Source organism: Mauremys mutica, chromosome 16 (assembly GCF_020497125.1).
Source record: "Mauremys mutica isolate MM-2020 ecotype Southern chromosome 16, ASM2049712v1, whole genome shotgun sequence".
Taxonomy (NCBI): domain Eukaryota; kingdom Metazoa; phylum Chordata; order Testudines; family Geoemydidae; genus Mauremys; species Mauremys mutica.
In genome coordinates, this window is record NC_059087.1 from 20,245,171 (window position 1) to 20,268,215 (window position 23,045).

At 43.2% G+C, this 23,045-nt stretch overlaps 2 protein-coding genes across 3 annotated transcripts; both read left to right on the forward strand.

The window, feature by feature from the left end:
• Positions 1-289: 289 nt before the first annotated feature.
• On the forward strand, positions 290-4,213 carry LOC123350751 (macrophage migration inhibitory factor). The gene is made up of 3 exons (XM_044989460.1): positions 290-533; positions 2,316-2,488; positions 3,950-4,213. Exons 1-3 carry the CDS (start codon positions 426-428, stop codon positions 4,014-4,016), a joined length of 348 nt encoding a protein of 115 aa, XP_044845395.1. The 5' UTR covers positions 290-425; the 3' UTR covers positions 4,017-4,213.
• Positions 4,214-5,626: 1,413 nt separating this feature from the next.
• Positions 5,627-22,611, forward strand: DDX51 (DEAD-box helicase 51). Of its 2 annotated transcripts, none has more exons than XM_044989443.1 (16): positions 5,627-5,749; positions 6,853-7,280; positions 7,636-7,895; positions 8,559-8,709; positions 12,690-12,835; positions 13,188-13,259; positions 13,467-13,573; positions 14,774-14,882; positions 15,766-15,911; positions 16,807-17,005; positions 17,770-17,885; positions 17,981-18,097; positions 19,855-19,956; positions 20,544-20,607; positions 21,179-21,313; positions 22,040-22,611. In XM_044989443.1, exons 1-16 carry the CDS (start codon positions 5,727-5,729, stop codon positions 22,064-22,066), a joined length of 2,202 nt encoding a protein of 733 aa, XP_044845378.1. In that variant the 5' UTR covers positions 5,627-5,726; the 3' UTR covers positions 22,067-22,611. The 2 variants fall into 2 exon arrangements, with proteins under 2 accessions (XP_044845378.1, XP_044845379.1); XM_044989444.1 differs by having other exon boundaries at positions 6,853-7,190.
• The last annotated feature ends 434 nt before the right edge of the window (positions 22,612-23,045 follow it).

Below are 23,045 nucleotides of genomic sequence, written 5' to 3' on the forward strand. Positions count from 1 at the left end.
TGAGAGCCTTCGGGTGTTACCATAATATAAATATTTAATTAAATTATTATTATTATTAAATAATAATAATAATATATAATAAAGTAAATGACTGAGCAAAGGAAGAAATGGGAAGAACTCTGTAGGGAATCTAGGGGAGAGGGGAAATTATAAACACGTTAAACCCAGTAGGTGCACCAGGAATACGCCTTAACTGAATGTTTAGTTGCCAAAATTATCCGCAGACAGCAGTTTTTGAGTGCTGCTGTCCCTTTAAGAATCTGGTCCAGCACAGATCACATGAGCAGTATTTCAGAGCACAGTGAGAGGGACTTGCTGCAGGCTCTCTTCTCTCCAGCTCCATTTTGCAGCAGCGGCAGAGGAAGCAGCTATAGGCTGAGCTTAACGATTTAGTCGAAAGGGAAAGTTCTTTGCAAGGCTTCAAGATGCCCATGTTCGTTGTTAACACCAACGTGAGCAAGGATGCGGTGCCAGAGAGCCTGACTGGGGAGATCACTCAGCAGCTCGCAAAGGCTACAGGCAAGCCTGCCCAGGTGAGTTCAGGAGGCTAACCCGCCTCCCACCCCAGCGCGGTACACATGGGTATGTACATAACTCGCATGCAGAAAGAGCAAATTGTACAATGTCCGCATGCCGCGGTTTGCCGGAATCCTTGGTGCTGTTCTCCTAGATGCTTCCTTTCTAATCTAGAGGAAACGGAAATGATTCTCCCTGTAAAAGGGGAGACCTCTAATTTCTATTGCTGCAGGCAGCTTTCAGTTCAGTCGGTCGCCTGGGAGCGAGGCGAGACAGGATGGAAGGAGTGAGCGAGCACATGGAGGCTTGCTGGCATGGCCCCGGTGGGGGCTGGCTGCTTCTTCGCCGCCGCCAATGGAATAACTGAATGTGCTTCTGACTAATAGTGTAGAAGTGACACTGCACAATGAAGCCCTTCTCCCTCCTGGGCAAGGCCAGGGTGTTGGCGCTGTAGGTGCAGGAGGGGGTTCTTCCATGCTTAGCTCCTAGAAAAGCAAATAAGCGAGCTCTGTCTACCAGAGTTAGGTGTGTTTGTAGGAGGGAACTGCTCTGTTAGAATAAGGCAGGGCTTCACTCTCATGGGTGTATAGATTAGGAATATGCAAAATACAAACCTCTTGTGTTTCTTACTAACCCAGCAAGCTCTTCTCACCAAGTCTTTTTCTCTACTGATGTCCACAAAAGCCGGATCAAAGTGGGCCTTTGCTATTAAAGAATGATGTGCACAGAAGACTAATGCTACATGAGGTCACTTTTTTTTTCTTACTGATTTGGGGTGCAGTGAAGCCCAGTGGGTTGGAAAAACCTTCTCTCATAGAGGGCAGCAATAGGTAAGAGAGAGTGTGCCAGCCCCAGGCAGCTGCAGAGAATTCATCTTAAAAATAAATACAGTTTTTCAAATCCTGTTCAGTCAGAAAAATGTTTATCTACTATCTAGCACATATAGAGGCTCTTGGTCCTCATAGCTCTCAAATCACATTACAAACATGGGTATGTGGCTCCACTTAACAGAAGTATAGAGAAGCTAAGTGGCTTGCCCAAGGTCAACCAGTGGCTATTATCATCTTTAAATTTCCCACTTGTGCTACTATAATAGGAGCTAAAGTTCTGGGAGTATCAGAGTAGACAGCCCATTAGTGTTTGATCACCCTGTTATCTTAACGTGCCCCTAAGCAGGGTTAGGAGATGAGGTGGCCAAATGCCAATGGTCTTTCTCCATGAGTTGCAGTCGCACTGCTGGAGTTGTAACAGTGTGAAATGTGAACAAAAAGGCTAGTGTACACACCACCAGTGAATCGGTGGCAGAGCCAGCAAGAGAACAGAGCCCTCCTGACTCCCTGACCTGTGCTAAATCTACTAGACAACAGATGCCTTGAAATGTTACAGATTTATGGGAGCAATCGGACTGGTCACCGTGATGTGCACCCGCTTACAACTTGTGTGGAGGCTAACAGTTACAGCCCTCACCAATGGCTAAACATCAACTGGCTAGAGAGCGAGCTGGATTCAGGCACTAGTCTCAGTGAGGAGGGTCGCTACACCTTTGCAGGAGTGGAAGATGTCTTTACAGAATTATTTTTAAAAAGGAAAAAATGTAAGCTGGGGAGCTAAATCACTACATGTCTGACTAAGGTACTGTACTACTGCAGTGGGTGCTTTAGAAATGTGTCTGATTAAACACCATTTGTGCTTGCAGTAGCTAATTCCAGAAAACAAGCCTGCTTTCTGGATTCCAAGTAAAGACACATCAGGAGAGTGAGGAATATTACCTGATCCCCGGTTGTTGATTTGTTTCGCAGTACATAGCTGTGCACATTGCAGCCGATCAGCTTATGTCCTTTGGGGGCTCCACCGATCCCTGTGCCCTTTGCAGCCTTCACAGCATTGGAAAGATTGGAGGACAGCAGAACAAGAGCTATACCAAGCTGCTGTGTGACCTGCTCACTAAACAGCTGCACATACCTGCAGACAGGTAAGGCTTCACCAGAGTGACATTCCAGTTATCAGCTGGTCTAAAATTATTACTTTTTTGGATTCTTTATGTTCTCTTGTTGTCTGTTGTTTTTCACACCTAAGGGTTTTTTTTTTCCCAGCTTTCTTTCAGCTAGTTTCAGTAAAATACTGCAAATAGGGCTCTTGGATAAGACTCCTAACTGAACAAGTCCTTCATCTTGCAAGCCTTTTACTAAAGAACAGTATCTACTTTGAGTAGGGAGATACAACTGTTCTAAAATCTGTAAGGTGTGTGCTAGTGCCATGAATTGGCCTTTTCTGGATTAACGTGGTTCAGGCTGTTTGTCAACCTTTCCAGACTACTCTGTCCCTTCAGGACTCTGATTTGTCTTGCGTACCCCCAAGTTTCACCTCACTTAAAAACTACTTGCTTACAAAATCAGACCTAAAAATACAAAAGTGTCACAGCATGCTAGTACTGAAAAAAGCTTACTTATTTTTACCATATAATTGTAAAATCAATTGAAATATAAATATTGAACTTACATTTCAGCATATAGTATATAGAGCAGTATAAACAAGTCATTGTATGAAATTTTAGTTTGTACTGACTTCACTAGTGCTTTTTATGTAGCCTGTTGTAAAACCAGGCAAATATCTAGATGAGTTGATGTACCCCCTGGAAGACCTCTGCGTACCCCTGGTTGAGAACCACTGGGCTAATAGACTAACTCTAATCCCAAATGGCTGACTAATGCAGTATAATCAGACCCTCAGGGGTTAGGGTGAAATATGATGAACAAGTATAATATTCAGTGGGGGGGTTTTGTTCGGGCATGAAGGGAGATCATTGGGCAGATGGGGAGCTGGAAGGTAGGTAAGGGGACCCAGAAAAATGCTGGCACTTGGCAAACAGCTGCAGTTCTGTCAGCCAGCAAGGGAATAGAGCAGCTGTGCTCAGTGGCAGGCAGCAGCTTTCTCCTGCTGCTTATGTGTGGAGAAGCCGGGAACTACAGTCAGCCAGAAGAGCCCATTTGGTGTTGGCAAAAAGTTGCAGCACTCAAAGCGCTCAAACCCTTTGATCTCTCCTGCAGTTCCAGACATGTCACTAAAATGACATGTTTTAACTAAAGAACTAAGAGCTTGGAAATGCAAGGAAGAAAAGGCAGTGTGCTGGAGGGTGTGAGCTTTGGCAAACCCAGCTTGCCCATGCTTGGTAAAGTATTGGAGAAGGGAAGTTGTGGGTGGTGCAGCTTTTGGGCTTAAGCCAAAATTTACTGCTAAAGAGCTTGCTAGCTTTTCTAAAAATTAAAATGGAAAATGTGAAACCACATCCCTTGGAGGGTGGGAGGGGGAGTGATTTTTTTCCCCCACAACCCCCTGTTTCGTATACAAGTAATAATGGGTAGATGCTTAGTGCATGAAAGCTAACATTTGTCATGGTCGGCATTTCTACTTTTTTTTTTTTTTTTTTTAACAGAGTCTACATCAACTACTATGACATGAATGCTGCTAATGTGGGCTGGAATGGTTCTACCTTCGCATAGGGCACTCCCATGTGAGCAAAGAGGCTATTCCTGGACCTGCACATCTCCTGCCTGTTAGCAGACCATGGCACAAATTGCCCTTCCCTGCACTTTGTGCACTGTCACGGATGACGGTTCCTTGCTAGTGTGTTCACATTACTGTTTTAACATTCCTTTTGTTTTCTATATGTAGAAAACTAATAAAGATTTAGAAGGAAGTGGCATGGTGTGAGCTCTTCCTTTAGGACTGGGGAGGGAGTTTGGCCAGCCTAACAAACAAGTGCTTTTCTGTCTTGTTGAACCAATGTGTCCTAGGAACAAGGATGAGGCCAAATAAGTCTGACTTTTCACGTGACTCAAAGTGCAAACTGATTCAGATTGAATATTCTAACCACCATAACAGTGGTGGTTAGAATGAGCTCTTACTCTTTCAAACATCATAGGATTGTGCATGTATTTCCACAAGACTTGCTGTGTAAATACATGTACAGTCCTATGATGCTTGGAAGAGTAGCATCGCTGCCTTTCAAAACTAAGAAAATGAAAGGGCTGCCAGCTCCTGCCATTTCTGTGGAGGCTGCCTTGCCATCCTTGGGGTTTCAGGAGAAGGAAGTCCTATCAGAGGATTTGTTCAGTTAAGAAATCTGCCTTAAGTATAGAGCAGCATGAGGAAGCCTTGCCATGTGTTTAGCATATTCCTCTAGGGATTCAATCTGACATCTGTGTAGTGCAAAAATAATAGGTATACACATAGCTCCTTTTCAGGCAGCAAGCAGAATGATTTACCAGTGATCAAAATGGAGGTAGCACGCTTCTTTGTTCCTTTTTAATTCCGTATTGTGTAGCACATGAAAGTACATCTTAAATGCATTGTAATCTAGGTGTCCTTTCATTGCCCATTTCATAGGGGCGGTGTTTAAATCTGTGTCTAAACCACACTCGCTCACATATTCACATGCTCCTTGGCTGAGTAAGTGCACAAGAATGTTCTTTAGCTGTCAGTGGCACATGCCTTGCAAAATTCTACTTGCCTCTTGGCTTGAGCTGGCATATTTCAGTCCCCCTGCGGAAGAAGATACAAAGGACGATCCCTTCTCGGACGGGTTGCTGAGTAAAGCCTGGCACGGGCAGGCTCTCCTGAGTGGCCGAGGACTTGGAATTCTCCTGGTTCCCAGGTACAACACGGGGCGATTAGTGTGTGTCCCACAACCCAGGGACCCTCCTCGCCAGCAGCCATTGCGCCAGGGGCCAGCAGAGCTGCCAGCCGGGATGGGGGCAGGACCCCTTGTGCTATTTGATGTTGCCGCCCAGCCCCAGGCCCCGGTGGGGCTCTGCAGGGGTGACCAGCCTGCGCCTTAGGAGGCTGCCGGCTGAGGTGGGGCCAGGTCTGGCTAGCGGAGAGGAGGGGGCTGTTCAGGGGACACTCCTTGGCTGGGGATTGGCCCAGTAAACCGTCCACTCTGGCAGGCGCCCAGAGCCTGAGGCAGAGTAAAGCGCTGCCCTTGCCAGGCGAGGCCTAGGGGGGAGCCAGGTTGAGCTGCTCACAGGCGCCAACTGCCTCTTCGCGCCTCCCGGGCAGTAGGGGGCGATGGCGGCCGCCTGGCCCTCTAGCTGTGCAAACCTCTATGGTCCCCTCAGTCGCAAACGTAACTGCTGCGCCTGCTGACGTCATCTGAGCGCGCGAGTAGCGGGGCGGGCGGGTGCAGGATCCGGAAGTGGAGCCGGGGTACCATGGCGCTTTTCCGCATCAACAGGTAAGCGGGAGAGAGTGGAGCCCGCGGGGGGGAGTGGCGCGTGGAGTAGAGAGAGGCGGCGGCAGCAGACAGGCCCACGTGGGTTGGGGGAGGGTCTGCTCGCCCGCCCCTCGTGGGCGTCCAGTGGGTGCGGAGGACACAGGCTCAGCTGAGAGCGGACGTCGGGGGGGCGTTACTGCTGTGCCAGGCTGTGGGCAGGGATTTGTAGCGCAGCGTTACGCCTGTAACTCATCCACGGTACGTGAAATAGTATTTCACACCATGTATGGGGGGGTCCCCTCCATTCCCCACCCAAACCACTAGGCAGCCTCCCCCCCCCCCCCCGTATCACGAGATTGTCTTAAAAATCCTGTTTCGTCTTAAGTAATGAGTTATTGTAGTTTGCTGTCAGGTTTTGGAGTCTTCACGCTGCACCTGTGTCATGTTTTCAATATTTTCTCTACAGTCATAAGACTTTGGTTTAAATGCCTGCATTACAATGGTTAATATGAAAATACAAAAGAAAGTATTCTTAATTGGCTGCAAAGATGTAGACTAGAGCAGTGCTTCTTAACCAGAGGTACATGTACCTCTGAAGGTACACAGGTGTCTTCCAGGGGGTATGTCAGCTCATCTAGATATTTACCTAGTTTTACAATAGGCTACATAAAGCACTAGTGAAGTTGGTACAAACAAAAATTTCTTACAATTACTTCTATATACTCGGCTCTATATACTATATGTGGAAATGTAAGTACAATATTTATATTCAAATTGATTTATTTTATAATTATATGGTAAAAATGAGAAAATAAACAATTTTTGGTAATAGTGTGCTTTGACACTTTTGAATTTTTATGTTTGATTTTTGCAAGCAAGTAGTTTTTAAGTGAGGTGAAACGTGGGGGTACGCAAGACAAATCAGACTCCTGAAAGGGATCCAGTAGTTTGGAAAGGTTGAGAGCCACTGGACTAGATTACTGTGCCTTCTTACAGTATCTAGTTAACTGAAACTGGATTTTGTTGCCTTTTCTCTGCCAGTAAAGATGTGAAAAGGGTGGCTACAGCTTTGTTATAGTGCTTGATGTGGTATGTTTAAAGCATTTTATTTGTGAAACATTCAGATACCTTGGTGGTGAGGAGGATGCTACTGAGGACCGGTCACAGGCCCTGTTAGAACGGCTCCGTGAACAAGCTAGAGCCAGGCAACTGAAAAAGCAGCAGCAGGTGCTTTTGCCTGCTGATGAATTGAAACAAAAGAAAACGGAAAATGAACTCCACCAAAAGCTCAAGAACTCTGGATTTGATTCTGAAAATGAATATCAGAGAGAAGCAAAAAAGAGGAAGAGAGGACACAGCGGTGAGGGTTCCTGTGGCGAAGGGGAAAAGAAGCTGAGGAAGAACCACCAAGTGAGCAGTGATTCTGAGAAGCCTTTGGCGGAGGCAGATTCTGACCTAGCTGGTGAGACTGCCAATGGCTACATTCCAGCTAAGAAGAAAAAAAATGAAAATGGGAAAAAATCAAGTCTGTCTCAAAAGAAAATTGAAGCAGGTGAAAACAAAACCGAAAGCGTAGGATTTAATTGTTAAAATTCAGTGTCAATTTTTTTTTTATTTTAGAAGAAAGTGAAAAATTCTGAACTTCTGGTTCTGGTTTACAACTGGAACCTGAAAATTGGTGTGTGAGGGTAGAGGGGTATGCACATAAGTATGGAAAGTTAACCACTCATTTAACAATATCAAAAGGGCAGTTAGGATTCAACCTTAGGATTGGAAAGAGGATGAGAATGTAGGTGGATTTTTAGATCCTGGAAACCCTAATTAGTGTAAAAAAAAAACAAAACTTCATTTTTTTTCTGTCCCACTGTCTGATTTTTAGCATTTTATTCTTTCTACCAAAATTTCAGATCTTGACGAAAACAATAGACAACAGGAAAATAAAAGTAATTTGAAGAGACACCAAGCTAAGAGGAGGAAGGAGAGGGACATTCCAACAGAAGTTGAAACAAATGGAGCTGAAATTGCTGAGAAAGATGGTAGTGAAGAAGTTAAAGGGAATCAAAGCACAAAGGAGGAAGTGTGGATACCTACTTCGAATGAAAAAGCAACACCACCACCCTCTAGTTTCTTGGTTTTGGGAGGGTCTGACAGAAGAGCAGTACAGAAGGTAACCAACTGGCCATGGAATTTGTTCTGTTTGTGTTGTTTGGGTGAGAGAAGGAGTATTCTAACATGCTTTATATATCGCATTGTCAGGCTTATGGTAGCAGTCATTTCATTAATACATGACTTACTAGCCTTTTCTAAATAAATAATTTATAAAGTACACAAAAAATAAAACAATGTTATTGACTATACAGTCTTCTTGATACATTCAGCAGTGTTTTAAATTTAATCCTGATGTATAATACATGATAGACTGCCCTTTCGTTTAAATTTGCTCTTCAGGTGTTTTACTGGTTTTGGGGTTTTTTTTTTCATTTTTTTAATGGTGTGGTCAGTGTGTAAGGTCCCAATCCTGAAAACTCTTTGTGCAGATACTAAACTTTTAATTGTACAAGTGCAGAGATGCACAGTTTTGGCCTATCTTCAAGCCTGTAACTTGCTGCTTGTGTGTTACTTTGGGACAATATGTTACAAACTTTTCTGTAGAAAATGTTATCCTCTTAAGGCATAAAATCTTGCCACAGTGATCATTATTTTAAAAATACTGAATACTAATTAGTTACTGATTGTGTTACACTAACTTTTTCCCCTGCATTAAAGGAACTTCAGTTTCAGGCTGGTTGCTGAGAATCTATTTCAGGGTTCATTCACTATTTGTTTCCAGGTTCAGCCCATCTTACCACAGTGGCTTGCTCAACCCAAGCTGGTCCATAAACGCATAAAAGAGAACCTAGTTCCAATCCAGGATGTTGAGGGAATCCATCCCAAACTGCTAAAGAAGCTGCAAATGAATGGAATTGAGTCTTTTTTCCCAGGTACCTTTAATATTTATTTGGTTTGGTTTGGGTTTTTTTTAAAATCAGTTAACTTCTCCATTATTCAAACAGCTCAGTTTGTGTATGATAGAACTTGCTAGAAAATCAGGGCTCTGGGGAATGCTGGAGATGAGTGGCTTTTTTGGGGGGGGGGGGGGCGGGCTGGAAACAAATTCCAAAATTTCCCAAAAGCTGACAAGAATATGTGGTGTGGATTTTTTAACTTTAAATTAAGTGGTTACTTGGGGACCAGTCATCTTCACTACCAGAGCTGGATGGAGAATCAATCTTAGAAAAAACTTGCTGTTCCATACTTGGACACCAGGTGGAGCTGCGGTATTTCTATGTATAACAGGGTGGCCAACCTGACTCTGAGAAGGAGCCAGAATTTACCAATATACATTGCCAAAGAGCCACAGTAATACATCAGCAACCCCACATCAGCTCCCGCCCACCAGCAGCCATGCCAATCATCGCCTCTCGCCCCCTCCCCACACCTCCCAATCAGCTGTTTCGTGTTTCATGGCGTGCAGGAGGGGGAGGAGTGAGGGCACGTCAGGCTCAGAGGAAGGAGTGGAGTGGGGGCAGGGCCTGTGGCAGAGCCAGGGGTTGAACAGTGAGCACCCCCCAGCACATTGGGAAGTTGGCGCCTGTAGTTCCAGCCCCGGAGTCGGTGCCTATACAAGGAGCCACATATTAACTTCTGAAGAGCCACATGTGGCTCCGGAGCCACAGGTTGGCCACCCCTGGTGTATATGTAGAGGTTATGACATGCGCTAGGTAGGGACACACCTCTGTAAAATCTCCACTGGAAGGTCTTATTGGTAGCATGTATATTGCACATTGTTGATTTGATTAAGACAAAGGAATTAAAACAAACGTAGAATTATTACAAGGGGTTAGTGCATTAACCTTTCACTTTTAAAGACTTAAATCCAGATCACAAATGTAATTAGTTATCAGGTCTTAGTCTGCATTAGAAGACCATCAAAGAACTGAAGATCTAGCGCAGACGTTTTCTATTTTAAAGTATTTCACTATTTAATATTTTGCTGTGCTAGGACACATAGCAGAGTGTAATGAGTTGTTGGCATGCTATCCTCAATTACTCTCCTTATGTCAATCACAGAATCTTATACTTTGAGGTCCAGAACCCCTTGTCTTCAGTTTATAGTATACACTGGCAGGAAATAAGTTCAATAATGTACTACTTCTGCTGTTCCTGATAAGAACATAAGAACATAAGAAAGGCCGTACCGGGTCAGACCAAAGGTCCATCTAGCCCAGTATCTGTCTACCGACAGTGGCCAATGCCAGGTGCCCCTGAGGGAGTGAACCTAAAAGGCAACGATCAAGTGATCTCTCTCCTGCCATCCATCTCCATCCTCTGACGAACAGAGGCTAGGGACACCATTCTTACCCATCCTGGCTAATAGCCATTTATGGACTTAGCCACCATGAATTTATCCAGTCCCCTTTTAAACATTGTTATAGTCCTAGCCTTCACAACCTCCTCAGGTAAGGAGTTCCACAAGTTGACTGTGCGCTGTGTGAAGAAGAACTTCCTTTTATTTGTTTTAAACCTGCTGCCTATTAATTTCATTTGGTGACCCCTAGTTCTTGTATTATGGGAATAAGTAAATAACTTTTCCTTATCCACTTTCTCAACATCACTCATGATTTTATATACCTCTATCATGTCCCCCCTTAGTCTTCTCTTTTCCAAACTGAAGAGTCCTAGCCTCTTTAATCTTTCCTCATATGGGACCCTCTCTAAACCCCTAATCATTTTAGTTGCTCTTTTCTGAACCTTTTCTAGTGCTAGAATATCTTTTTTGAGGTGAGGAGACCACATCTGTACACAGTATTCGAGATGTGGGCGTACCATGGATTTATATAAGGGCAATAATATATTCTCAGTCTTATTCTCTATCCCCTTTTTAATGATTCCTAACATCCTGTTTGCTTTTTTGACCGCCTCTGCACACTGCGTGGACATCTTCAGAGAACTATCCACGATAACTCCAAGATCTTTTTCCTGACTCGTTGTAGCTAAATTAGCCCCCATCATGTTGTATGTATAGTTGGGGTTATTTTTTCCAATGTGCATTACTTTACATTTATCCACATTAAATTTCATTTGCCATTTTGTTGCCCAATCACTTAGTTTTGTGAGATCTTTTTGAAGTTCTTCACAATCTGCTTTGGTCTTAACTATCTTGAGTAGTTTAGTATCATCTGCAAACTTTGCCACCTCACTGTTTACCCCTTTCTCCAGATCATTTATGAATAAATTGAATAGGATTGGTCCTAGGACTGACCCTTGGGGAACACCACTAGTTACCCCTCTCCATTCTGAGAATTTACCATTAATTCCTACCCTTTGTTCCCTGTCCATTAACCAGTTCTCAATCCATGAAAGGACCTTTCCTTTTATCCCATGACAGCTTAATTTACGTAAGAGCCTTTGGTGAGGGACCTTGTCAAAGGCTTTCTGGAAATCTAAGTACACTATGTCCACCGGATCCCCCTTGTCCACATGTTTGTTGACCCCTTCAAAGAACTCTAATAGATTAGTAAGACACGATTTCCCTTTACAGAAACCATGTTGACTATTGCTCAAGAGTTTATGTTTTTCTATGTGTCTGACAATTTTATTCTTTACTATTGTTTCAACTAATTTGCCCGGTACCGACGTTAGACTTACCGGTCTGTAATTGCCGGGATCACCCCTAGAGCCCTTTTTAAATATTGGCGTTACATTAGCTAACTTCCAGTCATTGGGTACCGAAGCCGATTTAAAGGACAGGTTACAAACCTTAGTTAATAGTTCCGCAACTTCACATTTGAGTTCTTTCAGAACTCTTGGGTGAATGCCATCTGGTCCCGGTGACTTGTTAATGTTGAGTTTATCAATTAATTCCAAAACCTCCTCTAGTGACACTTCAATCTGTGACAGTTCCTCAGATTTGTCACCTACAAAAGCCAGCTCAGGTTTGGGAATCTCCCTAACATCCTCAGCCGTGAAGACTGAAGCGAAGAATCCATTTAGTTTCTCCGCAATGACTTTATCATCTTTAAGCGCTCCTTTTGAATTTTGATCAATAGATGCAATATAAAACTAACACATAATATGCTGTGAGGAAGATGATTTGTAAGTGGATATTTAGTTCAAAGTTGGCTAATAAGCCAGAGCTCTCCGAAGGAGAAGGGAAAAGTCACAGGTTGTAGTCAAAGCTTTTGTCTTGACTAATTTGCTCTTGCTTCATTTGTAACTTCTCCTCAAGGACCCAGAGCTATAGGAAGCTGGGCACCATCAGCTCCCACTGAAGTTGACATGACTTGGGAGCATTTAGCCCCTTGCAGGATTAGCTCCAGATGAGAGTAAGAACCATCTTTTTAGGCAGAGAGTACACAGCTGCCCTCAGCCTTGAAGGCACAGGCTCTGTGCTGTCTCCCAGTGAAAGGAAGATTTTAAAAAATAGTAAATAGTTAAGTGGTTATTCTTGTTAAACTCCTGCCTAAGATCATTCTGTTCACACTTTCATCACCTTGATACATAAGCAAACAAGAAAAAATTACGTAGTGAGCTACAAGGGGGAGCTAAGTTTGGATTTCGGGACAGCTGAATTACTTGTATAGGGAAACCCACATAATCATTGCCTAGATCTAGTCAGGGCTCACTTTCAGAAACAACAAATTGATTTAATCTTTGGTTTATAGCCAGTTTAAAAAGACCCTGATGAAAGGATGTGAAACAGCTTCCCCAAAATGAACTGGGGTTCCCGAGTAGTGAAGAGCTCTTTTGAGCTCTAGATCTTCCATATTCGCACCAGAAAACCTAACTTAACAGCAGGGAGAACACAAGGCTTTCCAAGACAGAGAAGGAGATGACCTTGTACAGTTTTTAATAGCATTTGACGGATAGACTTTGGCCCAGTTATTGCTTTTTTTCTGATCCTCATTTTCCTTTTGTTCAGTTCAGCGAGAGGTGATTCCTGCCATTTTGGAGAGTGCGTCCAGTGGCTTTTTGGTAGGCAGGGGAGGATACCAGCCCAGCGATATCTGTGTCTCGGCCCCTACAGGCAGTGGTAAAACACTGTCTTTCGTCATCCCTGTGGTACAGGTGAGTTCAGCCAAGGTGTATAGTTGTAACAGAGAGGGCCACAGTTGCCTTTGTTTCTCAGCAGGGCTGTAAAATGGAAGCCTCTTGAGGTAGGTAAGAAAGCCGGGAAGAAACACCAACAAAAGCACTGAGGCTTAGAACTTCAGAGTTGCCTAGATACAATTCCTATTGACTTCAGTGCCCCATCCAGCTTCTGTGGCCAAAGAACATAATGTGAGGGGTTGAGGAAGATAGCAGGGAATAAATGAATTAGTAAGTGTTGGGACATTACTAGAATGCCGCCCACTTGCCCAGACTGTGCACAGAGACCCTACTAGCTTTCAAGTGCTCATTTCGGCCTTTGTTTTGGCAGGCTCTGTTAAAACGAGTGGTATGTCAGGTGCGAGCTCTGGCAGTTTTGCCCACCAAAGAACTGGCACAGCAGGTAAGAGACTTTTTTTCCTCCCTTTTTCTGAGCTGAATTTAAGTCAAGTGAAAGGCTGGTGCTTTAAACCCACTGCCTGAACACACATGATTTCTACCATGTGAAGTAGGTTGAAGACTAACTGGGTTTGATGCTGGCTAACATAACAGAAAGCATTGTCATAAACAACTGTCAAAGTAGCTAACACATCGCATCTCCCCTCTGCAGGTGAGTAAAGTATTCAACATCTACACTGATGGGACGGGTCTGAAGGTTGTTTTGGTTACTGGGCAGAAATCTTTCGGGAAGGAGCAGGAGACTCTTGTCCAGAGAACGTAGGTTAAATATTTTTTTTTGGATAATGTTTTACAGCTCAGATGTCTCAACCCCTTATCTCAGTGCTAGAGAGGTTGAAGCGTAGGCTATTGCATCACATGTTAGGTTGCATCACATGTTAGTTTTTCTGAACAATAGTTTCATATACTAGATATTGTTTAAAATCTCTGCTTGCCAGAATGCTAGGAGCAGCATTTTATGGTAGTAGCTACAATTACTAAAGTTTTGTTAGCTTTAGTAGGATAGAAACACATTACCTGTGACTTAGAGTACAAACTGCTACTTACGCAATAGAGTCTGTCCTTGGGATCAGCAGCCCACTCGGGGGCGGGGGAAGAAGTGGCTTTGTCTGTCAGTTGCACCTTCAGAAATCAAATTGATCATGAAATTGGAAGGATGCAGGATGTCCCTCCTTACTGGGATCCTTAGCACTTAGTGCTTTCTGCTCTTGTCTGGTGTTATAAGATCTGTCTCTTTCCAGAGCTGATGGATTTTTTTTTTAACTACTGCCCCAGGAAACTCTCTTGTTAAATTATAAAATAAAATAAATTAGTGGAGAGATCCTATCTCCTAGAACTGGAAGGGACCTTGAAAGGTCATCAAATCCAGCTCCCTGACTCCACTAGCAGGACCAAGTACTGATTTTTGCCCCAGATCCCTAAGTGGCTCCCTCAAGGATTGAACTCTCAATCCTGGGTTTAGCAGGCCAATGCTCAAACCACTGAGCTATGCCCCACTGTGGCTACTTTGTAGGTTTGCTGTTTATTCAGTTTGGGTTTCAGTTCTGTCCTCTTATTTTATCTTTGCAGTTAGGTTCTCAACACAGACATAACTGCTTCTAAGAGAACCCAGGATTGGGGCAATGGTGGTGGCCTGCATCCCACATTATAACACTGGCTAAAAAAGGGTTACATGCCAGATAATTTCCAATTATTTAGCCGTGAAGCATTCGCCAAATCTGTCTGAAATGAGCTAGTTCTCCATCTCAGCTCTCCAGAGCAAAGCATGTCCTCGAGTATCCTACATACACATTCTTTAATGTAAATGGTATATTTGATGATTTATTCCTCAATTAAGTGAAGTGAGAAAGGGAAGAAAAGCAAACCAGGTACTTGTTGGTCACGGGAACGTGTTACATTGATCTCACTATACTGTGCACAGCAGGAAGCAGCTTGGTGACAGGACATTTGTCTTTTCAGAGTGATGGGTTACTGCAGTCTGGCTGATATCATTGTGGCCACACCTGGACGACTTGTGGATCATATTGACCAGACTCCAGGGTTTAGCCTGAGACAACTTCGCTTTCTGGTGAGTTAAAACAATCAGATCTACTGAGCTGACTATCACAAGGCTTTTTGTGTCTGTAATTCCTACTCTACATCTTTTTGTACTCCTGGTGCATATACACATCTGTGTATAGGAACTGCCATGCCATTCAGATTATTGGTCCATCTAATCCTAGTATCTGCCTCCAGAAAAGGCATTTTATGTAAACACCTGGAGGGGAAAAATCTACAAAAATAAAACTTAACGGGTCAAACTTCAGCAATCAAAACCAAGATTTCATCATAAATTATCAAATTTATAATAACTCACCGGTATATCGGAGTATGCACTGGGGCCACATTTGTTTGGTGCCTTATTTATTCATGGTGTTGAAGATCTGATTTCCCTTATGTCATTTAAAGCCATGTGGTGTTTATTAGCCAATGGATTTAAGTGAAACCAAATCTATTTATCATAGGGGACTAAAGGTCGCCCTTCGGTTTGGCCACTGAATACTGTAAGACAAGATTGAATCTTTTTCTAAAAGATATGATCTAAGAATTATTTTGGAGGAGGTCAGACTAGATTATCACAATGGTCCCTTCTGGCCTTGGAATCTATCGATCAGGTATTTAGATGCCTATGCAAAGACACAAAAGTAGGATTCAGCTCCCATATTAAAACTCTGCTCTTTTTTTTTTTTTAAAGCTAGATAGTTTGGCTGATTAAAAATGTGTGCATATACACAAGGAGTGTGTGTGTGTGTGCGTGTGCATGTGCATGTGCACACTCCCTTCTATCATTTGTTTATCCCAAGCAGAAATGTCTTCTGCCTGTTATAAAGAGTGGAGTTTAATGTAAGTAGGAGAGAAGCTGCAGCACCAAAAAGACCCTAACAACAAGGGCTATTTCTGTCTGAGTACAGATTATAGATGAAGCTGACCGTATGATAGATGACATGCACCAGAACTGGCTGCATCAAGTGGTAAAAGCAGTGTTCCAAGCCGAAGACGACTCTGGCACCAACATGTTTTTCCAGAGGACAGAACCGGGACCTGTAACGGCAGCCAGGTAACTTGGAAAATGCACTCTGCTGAATCAGTACTACAGAGGAGGATTCCAGGTTACCCCTCTATTCAGTGCTGGTGTTTTATTGTCCGCTCCATTTGGATGTTGATTGTTGTGTACACTCCAATACTCATTCGGTTAGAAAACATACCGCTAATCAAGTCTGCTGTTTTTCAGTGGCTTGAAAATGCAGATGGCAAAGAGCTGATGCTAGGAATTGACCCATGCTTTTTAAAGTAAACTTTACCATCTCGATCAATTAATCCTTTCTCCAGCTAGATTAGGGTGGCATTAAAGAAAGCAAAAATGCGCAAAACTTTGAGGACCAATCGCTATGTTTTTATAGCTGACTGAGTTGCACCAGAACTATCACAGCTCCCCTATAAAGAGATTGGCAGAATGTTTGCTGGACCACCCCTGAGCTATTTGTCTGTAGTTGCTGTTTCAGTGTAGCACCATAGACATACATAGCCTTTCACACAATAATACAGGCAGGTTACCTGCCCAGAACAGGGTTAAGACAGAATAACAGGCGGAGAAAACTGAAGGAGGGGTTGGGGTTAAGACCAAGGTGAAAACACGAAGATTGCCTGGTCACCTGGGAAGCTGGTGCATTCACTGGGGGAAGGAGGGCTGGGGCTTACAGGTGGGTTTTTTTTGTTTTTTTTTTAGTTGATATTAACTGCTTTGAACTAATTAGAGCACTAGTCATATAAGCAAGCTTAAAGGGGCAGGGGGTTGCAAAGTGACTTGCAGAAAGTGGATTGGGTCAGGAAGAGAGTTCCAGGAAGAGTTAATGAATTCTCAGATTTTTCAGATGATGATAGAGGGGAGGAGTAAAATGTGACATTCCTCCCGTCTGCCCTAATGCTCAATGCCTGCATGCTATCTGTCTCAGCACCTGCTGTCCCCAGATACCACTACAGAAGTTGCTGTTCTCAGCCACGCTGACTCGGAACCCAGAGAAACTGCAGCAGCTGGGCTTGTACCAGCCTCGCCTCTTCACATCTGTCTACTCTGAGAAACGAGCTGTCACAGCTGGGACAGAAACGGGACAGGATGCTGAAAAGAAATACATTCTCCCTGAGGGACTTTCGGTAAGAAGGTGATTTATCCTCTTGCAGCCATGGCAGGTATCTTGCTGTGCAGCTTTCCAAGAGGGAAGGAGCTTGAATAGGTTACATCTGAAGAACACATCAGACTCAAAGCAGCTTGATCTGCTTCTGAAAATGTGGTTACATTTTTCCCTTAATTTTAATCCCATGAATAAAAGCAAGACTGCCTGGGGAAGAAATGCATTACTGAGGATCAGGAGGAGAAATGGTTAAGGGAACAGATAGGTCCTACTTGTGTAGCGCTACATATGCATACCTATTGATGGATTTCCACCTGTCCATCTCAGAACAGGGCATTTTTACACAGATACTCCTTTAAAAGAGGATGAGAAACACCATCACTAAGGAGTGTGATAATAAGAAAAGAGTAATACATAGCACTTATATCACACTTTCCAGGTGTAGAGCACAAGTATGTAGCAAAGACAAGTATGCCTCAGTATCTTCTTTTAGAGATTGGGAAATTGAGGCACAGTGTTATTTTGCCTGACAGTGCACCGTGCATCAGTGTCAGAGACCAGAGTAGAACACAGGTCTCCTGCCTCAGTCCCGTGTTGTCTCCACTTAGACCATGTTACCTTCCCTGCATGACTTGTCCCAAAGAAGATGGCACTGTGGGATCAGATATCTGTAATAGTGAATGGGTTTGTAAGTAAGAAAGAAGCTCAGATAAGTAGGTTTGGGGGAAGAGTCCATGCGAAGAGCAACATTTTTAAAATTTACTGTTTCTTTTCTGTCCCCCGCAGCAATATTATGTACCCTGTAACCTGAATTCCAAACCTTTGTTCCTCTTATATTTCATGCTGAGAATGAAATTCACCCGGGTGCTCTGTTTTACCAACTCCAAGCAGACTTCCCACAGGTGAGTTCATTAATGGGGTACTGACTGTGTACCTGTAGACATCAATTGGGTACATTCATGACTCTGTTTTATCTTCCCCACCCCCTTCCAAATAGATTGTTCTTACTGATTCAAGCCTTTGGTGGAGTGAATGTAGCTGAGTTCTCTTCCTGGTTGACTCCAAGTGAGAGACAGAGGACCCTGAAGGAGTTTGAACAGGGGAAGATACAACTGTGAGTGTCTCAGATGTGTGTGTGTGTTCGGGGTTTTTTGGTGGGTTGGTTTTTTTTGGTACTAACCCAGGCTACTTCCAGTGTAGAGAGAATAGTAGAAACATGTATGTAATAAAACAAACTCATCTGCAAAACCGAGCTTACAAAATCCAACTTGTGAACTGAGTGGGAGGTTTAGGCTATGTACACACTACAGCATACTTTGGTATAAGTTATGTCGCTCAGGGATATGAATAAGCACTCTCCCTGAGCAACGTAAGTTACATTGACATAAGCATCGATTTAGACAGCGCTACGTTGGCGGGAGAGCTTCTCCCACTGACATAGCTACCGCCGCTCGTGGGAGCTGGAGTAATTAAGTCGATGGAAAAGCCACCTCCATCAGCTTAAAGTATCTGCACTAGGAGCATTACAGCGATGCAGCTGCACTGCTGTAAGCTCTGTAGTGTAGCCATAGCCTGAGACTCACATTTTCTGAATGTGCAGATGCTGGTGCATTTGTGTGTGCATTTACTGCAATTTTTTGTACAGTTGAGCTACTTGTGTGTGCAAATGGCCACTTAGAATCTAGCTGCTAAGTTGCATGGGCATTTGTCATGTGCAATGGCAGTAAATGCACAAAGCACACGTGTAATTCTGAAAATCTGAGCCTTTCTGCAGATCAGGTTTTTATTGACACATAATAAAAAATGGATGCTGCTTTACTACAGGGGCTATTATGAATAGAAGTAACGTAATCTAGCAGCAAGAACCTGCTAGACTGACTGTCTAGATCAGGGGCAGGCAACCTATGGCACGGGTGCCGAAGGCAGCACGCGAGCTGATTTTCAGTGGCACACTCACTGCCCAGGTCCTGGCCACCAGTCCGGAGGGGCTCTGCATTTTAATTTAATTTTAAATGAAGCTTGTTAAACATTCTGAAACCTTATTTACTTTACATACAACAATAGTTTAGTTATATATTATAGACTTACAGAAAGAGACCTTCTAAAAAGGTTTAAAATGTATTACCGGCGCGCAAAACCTTAAATTAAACTGAATAAACTTCTGAAAGGTTGCTGACCCCTGGTCTAGATTTTTGTTCCCAGCTCTGTCACTGATTTGCTGTGACCTGAGGTATATTGCTTAATCTTGTGCTTCAGTTTCTTTAATGCTGATAGGGGCATTGAGTACTCATTGCCTGACAAGTGTTCTTGAGAACCTTTCATGAAAGGGTAAACATATTAAAATACATATTTTTTTTTAATACAAACTTCTCTTTGCAGTGGCTGTTCAGCTGTCCTGTTTTGAATGCTTTGAGCATGAATGCTTGGATGCATTTTCAATATGGTTTGTGGGCATTTAGCTCCCAATTACTTTGATAAGAGTCACCTGGCTAAAAATTCCACATATAGTGCTTCTAATATCCTCTGTGTCTACCAAACCTGGAAACTCCAGTGGTGTCATTGTTTATGTCAATAGAAAAGAAACCTCCAGAAGTGCTTAATATATCACTGGAATGGATTTTTCCCTGCAGGTGTCTGATATGGCTGGTATAGCTAATAAATCTGTGGTGTGATTCGTGGTGCTATCTTATGCTCCAAAGACCCAGCCCTCTGTATTGTCTAGCTAGCTTGATGAGGGAGATTAGTAATATACTGAGAGCTGCTCCATATCCAGTTATCAGAATTTGTAGTGTCACTGGGCAATTGCTTTATGCCATGCAACAGACCTGAAAATGAACACTATTAGTTTCTTTTCTTTAAAACATAAAACAGGTTAATCAGCACAGATGCCACTGCTCGAGGGATTGACGTTAAAGGAGTGAAGTGTGTGATAAACTATGATGCCCCTCAGTTCATCAGGACTTATATTCACCGGTGAGTGGATGAAGAATACAAGGAAGAGACGTGAATTCGGATTATAACGTCTCTCTTTTGGATATGGCTTTTTAGACGTTTAAGCATTCTTCGTGTACACAAAAAAAGTATGTGGTGTGAAAAGTTTTTAATTCCATTGCAATAGAGTTGTTCGTTCAATATGAAAGCAGTTGTTCAATCAAAATTAAGCCTTTGGCCTTGTGTCACTACAATGACTCTATTCTAAATTAGGGCTGCTTTCTACTATGCCAGGCCTAATTTATAGGAAATGTGGGTATTGCCCTGGATGGTCCCAAACACTGTTGGCCTGATTTTCAGAAGTGCTGAGGGCCCCAACTTCAGTTGAAATCAATGAGGACTGTAGGGTCAGCACTTCTGAAGATCAAGCCCTGAAATGTTAATCTTTTGTGTTTATGTACAGGAGGCCTACTTATACTGATGGTACTTGTAGAAATAATCTGAATAGTCCTCTTCAGGTTTCAAGAACTCCTGTTGGGGCAAGGTGGGAAGGAATGTGCTGCAGCTGAGGGGGGAACAGAGGGACAGTTAAACCAACATTGAGGTTGGCCTCCTTTATCTGATTTCAGAGTTGGAAGAACAGCTCGAGCTGGCAAGGTGGGATTAGCATTCACCATGCTCCTGAAAGTGCAGGTGAGTCATAGTCCTGGCAGCAATTCTGAAGTGAAGCACAGCAGAGTGGTGAGGAGGAGTGGGGTTAATGTAATTTTCCTCCATCCATTCACGTGCAGTCCAGTTCTGTGTACAAGTGCTTTCCCTTCAGTGGTATCTGTACAGCACATTTTTCATAGAGACTACTTAATTACTCTTCACTGGTTGTGAAGATGTCCTGGTTTGGCTGTATTGAGTATGAATTCTTAGTTATGCCGCCTCATCGCATGAAGGGAGGTAGCCACACCGCCCCTCTTCACACACCGATGAAAGCAGTATGCCTGAGCTTCCACAACCAGTGCTGAAAATGAACCCTTGGTTTCCTGCCAACCTAGGAACTCTGTTGCATTCCAGGCCTCGTGTGTGAGTTCTTCAGGAGTTTGCAAACCCAGTTTTTAAGCATAAAAGTTAGGTCTACTCAAAATTGAGCTTATATTTGGTAGTGAATGTTATTCACTAGTAATTTCCAAACTAGATGGAGCCTTCCAGACTCGCTCACTTCCCAGGCTCATGGTCTCCTCCCCTTAATTTTCTGTATCTGTTTGCGGTGCAGGAGTGGAAGTTTTTGCAGATGCTGAGGGATGCTGGTAGCCCAGATCTGGAGAAGCAGCTGGTGAAGAGCGAGTATTTAAAGCCATTGTTGCAGCAATATGAGGAAGCACTGTCCAAGCTCCAGAAAACTGTCAAGGTAACAGCAACAGTGAAGAGCTGCAGTATAAAATTCAGCTGCACAAAAAGCTCATTGTAACCTGCTGCAGACTTGCACATCAATTAGTGTTCAGTGTCTTTTCTCTTAACCATGGAGATCTATTGAGATGCTTGAGTCAGTAGAGAACAGAGGGGCCCTGTGTTGAAAGTACAGTAGACACTACGTATTTTACTGCCTTTCTGCAGATCTGCTGATTTCCTCTAGTGTGCTGGGGATTTGAGGGCTGGGAAGACGAAGATAGAGTAACTATTCAGAGGCTGAACCTTCTGCCAGATCAGAATTTGAGAGACAATTCCCCCAACTTGCAAATTGCATAGCTATGTTTTGAACATTTAAGAAAAAGGAGTTCCATTTGCTGACCCTCCATTAGCAAAGAGTGCTTTCATCCGTAAACAGAACATCGGTGTCCTTACCAGCTAAGCGTAAGAGCAGTCACACATGGTAACTGATCTGGGGGGAAGCTCCTGCTCTAGTACTTTGTAGAGAATCCTAAAGCTAAAGTCAAGAGATTGGTGACCTGTCCCTGCAAAATAGATGGCTTTGGCGTCCAGCTTCTGGACTTTAGTAGTGCTGGGGAAGTGGGAGAGAAGAGAAAGAGAATTTGTCAGATTCTGCTGCACTGCTGCCTGATACAGTTTGTGCACATCTGTGTGACCCTGTGACTGAGGCTCTGTGTATCTGCAGTCACCTTCTTTGTCTTAACAGGATGAGCGAGCACAGAAACGAGCATGAGAGGACTGGTGTGTATTTTCCATGGCACTGAAATCAAGCCAGGACTGATCACGTTTTTGCTGTTAATGGCAAGTGTCAGGGTAACAGTGCAGCTCCAGAGCTGATGGATTAGCTGCCCAACCTCCTAGTCCAAAGGGTAAATCGTCGCCTTGCCAACAGGCATTGTGGACCCCTGAGGGAACTGGCAACAAAACTCAGATCTCAGCTTGAACAAATATTCTTTGAAGGGGAACACTGTCTCCTGTCCTATTGGTATACTGAAAACTGCCAACAGTAAATAGAACATCCTGCCTTTTTAGAATGTGCATCTGATGGAGCTTCCAGTTATCAATTTTGATGGGGCCAGGCCCCTCTTGGCTTTGCCTGTGGATCATTTCAGCAGGCAATTGTTCCTTCTCCTTTGCTGCAGACACACCATCTGTATCTGCAAAGTGCATCAAAAGCCATACCATGTATGTAGCAGAATGCTGCCATTTCAAGAACTGTTCCAGGCTGGGGGGGTGGAGAAAAAGGATGACTTAAATTTTTAAATAAAGAGTAACTTTCAAAAATATGGTTTTGTTTTCTTGTAAAGGATGGTTCTGAGTAGGTAAAGGAGTTTTTAGGGTGAACTAACCATTGTCCTGGGTCCCTCATACCAATCTTTATTCCCCCTTTATCAAGTCAGACCCATGGTCAGTTCCTGCTGGAAACACCAGCTGTGTTATCAGTCTAAATTACACCATTAATTATGCTAAAGTTTTACTATTTTACTAGGGCTGTCAACTGCAGTTAACTCATGTGATTAACTCAAAAATTAATCCTGATTAATTTAATTGCACCATTAAACAACAGAATATTTAAATTTATTAAATATTTTTGGATGATTTTTCTACATTTTCAAATATATTGATTTCAGTTACAACACAATAGAAAGTGTACAGTGCTCACTTTATTTTTATTACAAATATTTGCACTGTAAAAAAACAAAACACACAGT